The sequence below is a fragment of the Octopus bimaculoides genome, chromosome 6 (assembly GCF_046866305.1).
Source record: "Octopus bimaculoides isolate indiv1 chromosome 6, ASM4686630v1, whole genome shotgun sequence".
In the NCBI taxonomy this organism is placed as follows: domain Eukaryota; kingdom Metazoa; phylum Mollusca; class Cephalopoda; order Octopoda; family Octopodidae; genus Octopus; species Octopus bimaculoides.
Window position 1 is genome coordinate 94,873,960 of NC_142933.1, and position 12,250 is coordinate 94,886,209.

The 12,250-nt window shown below is 38.3% G+C and overlaps 1 protein-coding gene and 1 long non-coding RNA gene across 4 annotated transcripts in view; one reads left to right on the forward strand and one right to left on the reverse strand.

Moving 5' to 3' along the window:
- Positions 1-745: 745 nt before the first annotated feature.
- The window catches only part of LOC128248111 (uncharacterized), a 12,970-nt gene continuing 1,465 nt past the window's right edge, over positions 746-12,250 (reverse strand). Inside the window, exons 1-3 of one of the 3 annotated variants that reach the window (XR_008264381.2) lie at positions 10,984-11,621; positions 6,201-8,675; positions 746-1,523 (exon numbers count right to left, since the gene is read on the reverse strand). This is a non-coding gene — a long non-coding RNA (uncharacterized LOC128248111). Of the gene's footprint in view, positions 1,524-6,200; positions 8,676-9,126; positions 9,234-10,983; positions 11,622-12,250 lie in introns of those variants that run through there. The other 2 variants (XR_016242360.1, XR_016242361.1) reach the window with 2 other exon arrangements.
- Positions 7,874-12,250, forward strand: part of LOC106869484 (beta-1,4-galactosyltransferase galt-1) — a 71,161-nt gene continuing 66,784 nt past the window's right edge. Inside the window, exon 1 of the mRNA XM_014915242.3 lies at positions 7,874-8,709. Within this exon, the coding sequence (XP_014770728.1) occupies positions 7,874-8,709 (836 nt within the window). The remainder of the gene's footprint in view (positions 8,710-12,250) is intronic.

The window sequence follows — 12,250 nt, forward strand, 5'->3', positions numbered from 1 at the left end:
GTATGCGCGACAGACTTCAAGGTCAATTTGTGCCAAGCGGCTTCATCCTACGTACCTAGCAACAACACCAATACTTTTTGATCAGACTTCGCATGTGCGTATATAGATCCGTACACATACATATATATATACATATATGTATATTATGGTATTTTTCTTAACATGAAACTAATGGTAGCTTCAGTACACAAATAATGAAATTTTATCCATCAATGCGGCGTTGAACATGCATTCTCATTGCTCGACATTTACGTGTGTGTGTGTGTGTGTGTGTGTGTGTGTGTATGTGTGTGTGTGTGTGTGTGTGTGTGTGTGTGTGTGTGTATGTGTGTGTGTGTGTGACCGCGTGTGTATCGTTGGCGATTTTCTTTCTCCGTCTTCCCTTCTTTGGATTTTTCTATATTTCTGACGAAGAGCTCCGCTCGAAACGTGAAATCCTCTTTCTTTTCTTTCCTTTCCTGAGCGTCCAATAACACTGTACTTGTTCCACGTCCTCCCGTTGTTGCTTTTTAGTGTTTTTTCTTACTTGTTCAATTTTGGATTGTATATATATATATATATATATATATATATATATATATATATATATATATATATATATATATGTGTGTGTGTGTGTGTGTGTATGTGTGCAAAAACACTATCGTATGATGACGACGACGACGATGACTATGACGATGACGATGTTGAGGATGATGATGCAATAATGATGATGGTGGCAAAGACAAAGATGGCGACGATGATGTCAACGATGGAAGATTCTAACGTTGTGTGATTTATTATCAAACAACTGTACAACATTTGAATGGATGCCATTAGCTGTGGCTAATCATTTTGGCTGCATTGATCAGAAGTTCACATAAACAAAAAACTTCGAGTTTGGAGGGAATGGGCAGTTCTTATGACCTTCGCACACCTTCTTGGATTCTCAGATTTCCAGATCGAGAAGACTGATGCCATTAATGTTCCTTTGGAATTCTTGCAATTCAACAACTGTAGGAAAGACATGAGCAGAAAGGGAATTCAGGTGTAATAACGTATTGGAAAGTAAGGACTGGGTGGAGTAATTAGTGCAAGGTTTGGGAGCGGGGTTGGACACAACAGAGAATATAAGAAGAGGAGAGACGAGTGGGTTGGAAATGAGTGTTTGGAGGTAGCATTGGGCCAGCCAGAACCAAGGCGAAAAAGTCATTATAGTAACATATAAATACAGGGAGTCTCATCAGCCGTCATCACTTTATGCCGGTCGCCGTCGCGACGTTAACTGTTCTCGGACCGCGCACTACCGATTTCCTCAGCAAAATCGAGATACTGGCGGTCCCCCTGAGAAACGAGTCTCGCGAGGTGGAGTGGCTGCTGCAGCGAATGTCGTTGGCCATTCTCTGCAGCAGCGCCATCGCGGTAACGACGGTGGACCTCAGCTGAGCACGCGATTTGTTCTGGGGTGTGTGACTTATTGACCGCCAACTATTTAGCTGCTTAACTCCACCTTTTCCTTTTTCTTTTTCTGTTTCTTTGTTTCCCTGTAATTAGATTGTGATTCAATAAGTTAATAATTACAAAGAAAAAAAAACTTATCTGTTATAGGAATAATAGATTTATGTGCAATAAATTGCTTATGCTTCTACAATACACAAAATATTTTAATCATTTTATACAATTCCTAATAACATTTAATTATAAAAATACAAAAGTAGGTCCATTGGCACAAAAGGATTGAGAACCACTGATCTGGGTGGTTCTGACTGAAACTAGGTGATCGATGAAGTCTGTAGAGTGCCACATGGACAAAATTTTGGGCCCTGTGCCTAGAGTAGAAAAGAACCTGGAGTTACTGGGTGTTTCGAGTCTTACAACATACAACATCATCCAGGCGATCCGACCTAGGTTGGAGAGGGGGCCAGTCGATTACATTGACCCCAGTACGCAACTGGTACTTAATTTATTGACCCCGAAAGGATGCAAGGCAAAGTCGACCTCGGTGGAATTTGAACTCAGAACGGAAAGACGGACGAAATACCGCTAAGCATTTCGCCCGGCGTGCTAACGTTTCTTATTTCTTTATTGCCTACAAGGGGCTAAACATAGAGGGGACAAACAAGGACAGACAAAGGGATTAAGTCGATTACATCGACCCCAGTGCGTAACTGGTACTTAATTTATCGACCCTAAAAGGATGAAAGGCAAAGTCGACCTCGACGGAATTTGAACTCAGAACGTAACGGCAGACGAAATACCGCTAAGCATTTCGCCCGGCGTGCTAACGTTTCTGCCAGCTCGCCGCCTTCCAGTAACTCCAGGTTACAATGCTGACGATGTATCTAAGGATTGCTTCTGTAAATGAATGATGACTGCTTCCATCGTACTTTTCATGTTAAGTTTGCGTTTTTGGATTTATATACAATGGATTAGAGCTTTTACTCTGTCTCGCTGAATTCTGTTCGTCCTCATGGATCCATAAATTTATACATGTCTGTCGATCCATTTACCCGTCCATCCAACCCTTCATCCATCAAGCCGTCCATGTGTTCGTCCGTCTGTCCGTTTGTCCTCCCGTCCACCAGTCCGCTGGTCCGTCCGTCTGTCTCTCTGCCTATCTATCTATCTATCTATCTATCTATCTATCTATCTATCTATCTATCTATCTATCTATCTATCTATCTATCTATCTATCTATCTCTGTCTCTTAAATTACATGTACGCACAATAATGTATTCCTCTTCTGTCACTCTGCAAATAAATGAAGTAATACATAAATAAAAATTACAAAAAAAAAAGGGAGAAAGCAATACAAAAATTAAAAAAAGAAGATATCAACAAAAAAAAACGACACCTCATCATATAGCAACAACAACAACACAAATAAACAACAATATGATAATTGGATACAAATAACAAACAATGAAATGAAAAAAAAAGAATTAGTAGAGTGTGAAGGGAAGAAAATGGTACCGAAGGAAGGGATAAAGGGTGACAGGCTGGGAACTGGGGTGGTGTCGGGGGGGGGAGGAGCGTAGTGTGATAACGATGAAGAGAATGACAATGACGACAATGATGATGATGATGATGATGATGATTTTGGTGATGATGATGATGATGATGATGATGATGTTGATGATATCGACGACGACGACGACGACGACGACGACGACGACAAAGATGATGGTGGTGATGATGATGATGGTGACGATGATGTTGCTGATGGTGATGATGGTGATGATGATGGAAAAAAAGAGGGGATGAACAAAGAGAAAGGAGCAGGAAGAGGACGGTAAGAAGAGCAAGAGACGGAGAAGAAGAGGATAAGGGGATAAGAAGGAAAAGTGGAAGACGAAGGTGAAGTATAAGAAAACGGAGGAGGTGGAGGAGGAGGAAGAGGAGAAAAAGTAGACGAAGTAGAAGAACGAGTAGTAGTAGTAGTAGTAGTAGTAGTAGTAGTAGTAGCACCAGCAGAAAAAAGATGAAGAAGAAAAAGATAATGATGATGGAGAAGAAGGAGTGGAAGAAAGAGGAGATGAAGAAGAAAAAGTGAAGAGAACGTAGAAAACGATGAAGAAGACGAAGAAGACGAAGAAGATGAAGGCAAAAACAAATGAAGATGAAGGAAGTGGAGGAGGAGGAGAAGAAGAAAAAGAAAAAAAAGACGAATAATAATAATAATAATAATAAGAATAAGAATAAGAAGAATAAGAAGAAGACGAATAATAATAATAATAATAAGACGGATAATAATAATAATAATAATAAGAAGAAGAAGAAGAAGGAGAAGAAGAAGAAGAAGAAGAAGAAGAGGAGAGGAGGAGGAGAAGAAGAAGAAGAAGAAGAAGAAGAAGAAGAAGAAGAAGAGGAAGAAGAAGATGAAGAAGAAGAAGATGATGAAGAAGATGATGATGATGTAAAAGACGAAGGCTGTACTATGAAACGGTATGGAGGTTGAAGCGGAAGATGGAGAAGAAAAAGACAGAAGAGATAGATAGATAGGTAGATAGATGGATGGATGGATAGACAGATAGATGTAGAGAAAAAGAGAGACAGAGAGAGAGAGAGAGGGAGAGAGAGGGAGAAAGAGAAAAAGAGAGCGAGATACAAGTAGGATGAGAAGGAATAGACAGCTGTTGAGCCGTGACTTATTTTCAAGGAATTAAAATTGAAAATAACATTCCTTTTTATTGATCACTGAAAGAATTTCAGACGAAGCTGGTTGAAACGCCTATATTTATCCACCGGCATCTCATATTATCTCTCTATCTCTGCCTCCTGTCCAACTCCCCTCTCTCTATTTGTTTTGCTCTCTCCATCTCTCTATCGATCTCTGCATCTCACACTTCTGTTATTGCTTCCCGAGTTTCTTATAATGCATTCGTTCTTTCGTTCTCTCATTCTTTTTTCTCCTCCGTCTATAAATATTTCTTTCGTTCTCTTACATTTGCTTTTTCTTTTTTTCTTTCCATCTCTGGTAGGCTCTCTCTTTCTCTCTCTCTTTCTTTTTTCCTGTCTCTCTCTCTCCTGTCTCTCTGTCTCTCTTTTTCAGTAATATCTTACACACACACACACACACACACACACACACACACACACACACACACGCCACACACACACATACACACACACACATGTACACACACGCACACGAACACACACGCACACACACATTCATGCATATGCACATGCATGTATATATATATGCTTATATATGTGTATATTATATATAAACGTGTATCTGTATGTATTTATATATATGTATATACATACATACATTGATATATATATATATATATATATATATATATATATATATATAAACAATATATGAGTATATGCATATATATGTACATGTATGTATATACCTTCATCCACATGTACATATAGATACATAACTGGGTACATGACGTGGCAAAAGAACATGGACAAAATGGTAAACAAGGTGCAACAAACAAGCAGGCCACATAGAAACATCCCCTTCATCAGCTGCCACCATTAAAACCCCGGCGTTTCGAAGAATTATATATATATATATATATATATATATAATGGCGGTGCCCCAGCATGGCCACAGCTCATGAGCTGAAACTAGATAAAATGAAAAAATGAAATATATATATATATATATATATATATATATATATGTATATTTGTATGTATTTGTATATGTATATCAATCAATCAATCTATCTATCTATCTATCTATCTATCTATCTATCTATCTATCTATTTGCCTTTTTGTCTACTGAATCTATTTGTTTTTATTCACTTTGTGGCTCTCTCTCTCCCCCTCATCCCTCCCCTCTCCCTTTCGCACTCCCTATATTGTCGTACGTCTCATTTTCTCATTCCCCCACCTCTTCTACTTTCACTTCCCATTCTTCCGCGCTCTTCGATTCTGTTGTTGTCGACCTCATCTTTCTTTCTTGTCCCCTCTTTGTCCTTCTTTCTTTACTTTCTTTCCTTCTCCTCATCTTTGTCCCCCTCCACCTCTCTGTGTCCCCTCGCCTTTTTACTCAATAGTCGTCTGTATTAGTTAGTCCATCCTTAGCTAAAACTACTTGTAAACACCGTCAACCCCCTATCATTCATTTATGTAATGTTTTTTGTTTGCTCACAGAGGGAAATCTGAAGCTTGCAAAGAAAGTTAACCGTTACAATAAATAAAATAAGCAAATTAAATAAATAAATCAGCAACAAAAGTAAAACTCAGAATAAATACAAATATGCAGTCGAAACAAATTAAAAAATAAAGACTTAAAAGTGTTACTTAAAAGTAAATAAAAAAGAAGCACATATAGTAAAAAAAAAAAAAAAAAAAAGAAGCCAATTTACTATGAATAGAATTGTGATTCACATATAGACTATACATTATATATAAATACACTCGGCCAAACGTGGACCGACAGTGCATAACTGCACACAAATGTACTTACACGGAGAGACAAATATACATATAAGCACACACGCATGTAAATATATACACGTAGAATGAGAAAGATTTAGACGAGATCCAGAATGATAAACGTTCCTCACGCACATATGTAGATACACGGATGTAAAAACAGATATTTTCAGACACATGGATACGCTCAGACACATGGATACGCTCACACACACACACACACAAGAATAACAATGAAGAATAAAAAAATAAAAACAATAAAAAACATGAAAATAACCGAAGACTGGAGGAATAAATGGGAATGACATCTGACCTTTAGCGGGTTCAATTGCAACCCGACTACGTCACAAGAAAGCCGGCTTTTGATTGGCTGGTTATCACAGTAGTCTGACTCGAAACACAACAGTGTGTCAGCTCGCGCGTGTGTCTTGTGTGTAAAGCGAGCGAGCAGCACTTTTCCAGTCAGCGTAACGTTTGCAGGGTATCAGAATTCGCTTTCACACCTTTCCAGTTTAGTGTATAGATGTGCCTGCCAGGCTAGCTTCGGCACTAGAGGGGTCGATATCCAATCAATGTCAACAAATGACCTCCCCAGACACTTGTGCGAACGCTTCTGACTCACATCCGAACGATTATGTATATAAACAGATACAGATAGTCATCTACATGCGGACAATGGCATTAAGTCTTGTACATTTATATACATAAACAGTCGCAGAATATTCACCTACATGCCATGCAGACAAAGGCGAAAACACTAGTACAGATTATACAATGCAGACAAAGGCGAAAACACTAGTACAGATTATACAAAAACAGTCACATACATTCCATCTAGATGCGGAGAACGGCGTTAATACTAAGAGGCGGTCAACACGCATCATTTAGAAAGCATTTTTTTCATTTTGTTCGAAGTGAGGAATACACGAGCGTGCAATTCGTTTTCTCCGTCTGTCGTCCTCTATTATAACAGGAATGTTAACATCATTAACGTCAACACAGCTATCGTCTGTCAATAAGAAGATCTTAACGGCAAGGAGGATACCGTATGCACTGTACCCAGAGCTTCTGGTAGTGTTTGCTTTTGCACCTGTACTATCTCTGCCGTGTCTGTGTGAAGTAGGAGTTGTAGCTCGCTTTCTATCGTCAACAAGCCGGAAAAGAAGTGAAAATAACTCAAGAAGGCCGAGACAAAGTGTCAGTGAGTGAGTGTGAGTGTGTGTGTGTGTGAGAGTGTGTGTGTGAGTGCGTGCGTGCGTGTGTGTGTGTGTGCGTGTGTGTGTGTGTGTGAGCGTGTGTGGGAGTGACTGTGAGAAAAAAGAGAAAGAAAGAGAGAGAGAGAGAGAGAGAGAGAGAGGGAGAGAGAGAGAGAGAGAGAGAGAGAGAGAGAGGGAGAGAGAGAGAGAGAGAGAGAATGGACGGATGAAACATGACATAACAGACGTAGAAGACAGACAGATAGAGAGAGAAAGTGTGGAGTGAGAGAGAAAATGAGGACAGGAGGTTAATATGAAAGGAAGATTGAGAGAAACAGAGAGAGAGAGGAGAGGGAGAGAAGGAGAGAAAGAGAGTTGAAAGTATAAGAAATATAAAGTTCTTTCGACTGAAGTTAAGCGCTATAAAAATCTATTATTTAAAAATGCATATCACAGATGTAATCCCTGTAAATTACAGTAAACATTTAGTACTCTTATTGAACACAGCGGATTCGATCTCTGAACATTTATTAGTATTTTTTACCAATCGGACGACAAATCTGAAGAGGAAAGGGACATAAAACCAAATTGTTTTGGGGCACATTTATTTATACTTCTTTAGTACCTTTGTGTCACTTGGCAAAATTATTCTACAGTCAAGCCATCGATTTCCTCCGACAGATAAAAAAACAAAACAAAAACAAAGGAAGGAATAAATAAAAAATAAAAGAAAAACAAAGATTTATCTAAGGAAAACAAAACAAATTAATAGATTCCTGTCCAAAGTATAATGAGGATTTACTTTCGTCGTCTCCTTTTGATATTTTTACTATCACTTACAGTTTCCTTCCTATGGGTAAGCATTTCAAAAGAAGTTAGTGAAAGCACAAGAGACAGCAACAACCGCAGCCAACATTCTCACTTTTCGACTAGAAATAATGACTTTTCACGGAAAAAAATCGTTAGAAAAAATTACACATCAAAGATAATTCGAACTTTTGCTGCACCGTTAAATGTCATTTATAATGATCGGCGGACGAAGAAGAACAACGATTCATCTTACCGTGTACTTCATCAATCCACTCTGTCCCGGAGGCGTTTAACGACGCGATACATCCGACACAACAATATATATTCGTTCATTCATATGAATAAAAATAATAATAATAATAATAATAATAATAATAATAATAATAATAATAATAATACATTAAGAAATATTCAGCAAAATGTTAATACAAACTTAAAAAACACTGCTTCAAACAAAGTAGAGATTGACAATAATAACAAGAACGAAAAACAACCTCGTGTTCAACGCCGAACGCTCGCGAAATACTTACCGAAAAGCGAATGTGGTAATATGCGCGGAATTCCGGAGGGAAAATACGAAACATGGCAGTTAATGACAAAAAGTAGGGATGCTTGGGTTTTTTCAGCATTCTATGAAAATTTGACTGGACCTTTCATTAGAATAATCGGTGCGAAAGCCCGCTGGATCTCATCGGATATACATTGTCAGCTATGGTTTAATGTAAGCTCGGGCGGCGAGAACTCCACTGATACAAAACTTCATCTGGTGGTTGTGTCTGCTTCTGTGAAGAATATACCAGAAGACCACGGCAGGAAGTAAGTGATAAATTTAATAATAATAATTAATAATAATAATAATAATAATAATAATAATAATAATAATAATAATAATAATAATAATAATAAGGATGATAATAATAATAATCCTTTCTACTAAAAGGTGCAAAGCTTGAAATTTTGGGGGAGGTGATAGTTGATTACATCGACCCCAATGTTTCAATGGTACTTAATTTATCGACCCCCCGAAAGGATGAAAGACACATAGTTATATAAATTTAGAAAAACTGATTTATGTCATATACATACATACATACATACATACATATACGCAAACACATGCATTCACACAAACACGTAGAAATATAAAATGCACGCATGTATAATTTTGCGTTATACGTATAAACATCACAAAGACAAACCACAAACTATCGTAGTAATTACAGAATTGTTTACACTGAAATGTGGCGGGCAGCTATCCCATTCTCATTCATATAGATTAATCTTTACGTGAGCATGTTATCTCTGGCCTTTAAAATAAGTGAATAACGTCTATTTTCAATTTGCATTTTCCTTTTTTAATAAAGCTTCGTTTTTAAATAGCTATATATATATATATATAATATATATATATATATATATATATATATATATATATATATATATATATATATATATATATATATATATATATATATATATATATATATATATATATGTATATGTATATATATAAAGAAAGGAGGAGAGAGAAAGAGCGAGAGAAAAGAGACAGAGGGAGAGAGAGCGATGTGCGTGTGTGTTGTGTCGGCTGTAATAGGCTAGCAGGCCGAAACTTCGAAGTCCCAGTTTTCACTCTTTTTTGTAAAAGTATAATAAATGTGTGGTATACATAAAAAAATATTGAGTAATTATTCACTTCTTCTTTTCTTCATTTATTTTTATACTTGTTTCAGTCATTTGACTGCAGCCATGCTGGAGCACCACCTTACTGTAAACTTATCTTCATTGTAACTCTTTATTAATATACATGCATACAAGCATACGTACATACATACATACATACATACATGCATGCATACATGCATACAAGCATGCATACATGCATACACATACGTGTGTATCTATGCATATAATAGGTGAAAGAAAAGGATAATGGATTTGGTGCAAATGTTTATTTAACGCGACGTGTGTGTGTGTGTATATATACATATGTATGTAAGCACGTATGTATGTATGTATGTATGTATTATGTATGTGTGTATGTGTATACGGTGTTACGGAGAAAGAATATTTGTGTGCAAGTTGCATATAACAAACCGGTGTCGCCCCAGCTGTGGTCGGAAACAGGACATTTTTGATTGTAAATACGGTATAAATTGTTGATGATGCATGCATTCATGCCTATGTAAATAGAAACAAACAAACACACACACACACACGCGCGCACACACACACGCACACACACACACACACACACACACACACACACACACACACGCACACACACACGCACACACACATACAGGTACGTACACTGTACATTATTTTCAATAACATATGTTCACTTGAACACATGCACTCATGGGCATATGCGTGTGTATGTGTCTATATACACACAGACATAGACATATATATATATATCTATATCTATATTACATACATATATGCATGTATATATATAAACTAGCATAGTCGATAAGAAGAATACACATATAGGCGTAGGAGTGGCTGTGTGGTAAGTAGCTTGCTTACGAACCACATGGTTCCAGGTTCAGTCCCACTGCGTGGCACCTTGGGCAAGTGTCTTCTACTATAAGCCTCGGGCCGACCAAAGCCTTGTGAGTGGATTTGGTTGACGGAAACTGAAAGAAGCCCGTCGTATATATATATATATATATATATATATATATATATATATATATGTGTGTGTGTGTGTGTGTGTTTGTCCTCCCAACATCGCTTGACAACCGATGCTGGTGTGTTTACGTCCCCGTCATCTAGCGGTTTGGCAAAAGATACCGATTGAATAAGAACAAGGCTTACAAGGAATTAGTACTGGGGTAGATTTGCTCGACTAAAGGCGGTGCTCCAGCATGGCCACAATCAAATGACTGAAACAAATAAAAAACTATATATATATATATATATTCATATGTAAGTATGTATGTATGTATGTATGTATGTATGTATGTATGTATGTATGTATGTATGTATGTATGTATCTGTCTGTCTCTCTCAGTATGTATATGTGTGTATGTATGTTAAGATGTAGTATTACGTGTGGCCAAGTGGTTAGGGTGTTCAACTCACAGATTTACGCTCATGGTTTCGACACCCGGACAGGGCATCGCGTTGTGTTTTTTTAGCAGAACATTCCTTCTCACGTTGCTTCGCTGAAAATGAATAGCAGTAGCAACAGAAGCAGCTGGGAGTTAACGCGGCGAAGACTCCGAGTCCCATCCAGGTGTGAGTACTATATCCTCGGTCGCTTATACACTTTGGAAACCGGGTCAAGCTCCGACCCACTGAGCCTATACATTCGTGGCAGATTGTTTCTCTCTTGTTAGACAAGTGTCATCTCCGTGTTGCATCTTATTTCTTTTACTGCCCACAAGGGGCTACACATAGAGGGGACAAACAAGGACAGACAACCTGATTTAGTCGATTATATCGACCCCAATGCGTAACTGGTACTTATTTTATCGACCCCGAAAGGATGAAAGGCAAAGTCGACCTCGGCGGAATTTGAACTCAGAACGTAACGGCAGACGAAATGCCGCTAAGCATTTCGCCGACGTGCTAACGTTTCTGCCAGCTCGCCTCCGTATTGCATCTTGCCCGACCATGTGCACGCAGGTGACTCTTCAGTTCAGCTTCCGTTCTGCAAGAACAGTCACAGATGAAGCAGTTGAAATATCTGTCTCCCAGCATCACCGTTGCATTTCTGACCTCGTGTATTTTTGCCGCCCCTGGCAAGTCAATCTGTCGCCTGACTAGCAAATTAAGCGTCACTCAATGAGAAAATGTGCTGCGGAGGACGGTGGTAGCAGAAGTATCTTGATAAACTGGTTCTTGACATACCCCGGTTCATGTGCATATTAACTGTGTGTGTGTGTGTGTGTGTGTGTGTGTGTGTGTGTGTGTGTGCATAGACTTTGACATGCCTGCAGATAGCGCTCTATCCAGTCTGGATGTGAACAATGTCACTCCACAAAAAAAATCCCACACGAAACAAAATGTGAATGCGCTAAGATGTGTATACGGAAATAAGATAGCAACACATGTGCTCAAAGATTTCGATCATCATCTTTATTTAGCAGGGATGACCTCTTCCACCTCCGTCGAGCAAAACAGAACAAAAACAAACAAACAAATGCAAAAAATTTGGGTAAATAAATAAAAAAAAAAAGCATAACTGTGTGGTTAAGTAGTTCGCTCTGCAATTTCGTGGTTTTGAGTTCAGTTTGACTGCGCGAGACCTTCGGCAAGTGTCTTCTACTATAAAGATCCAGGCTGACCCAATGCCTTGTGAGTGAATTTGGTCGGTGGAAACTGTGTGGAAATCCGTCGTGTATAT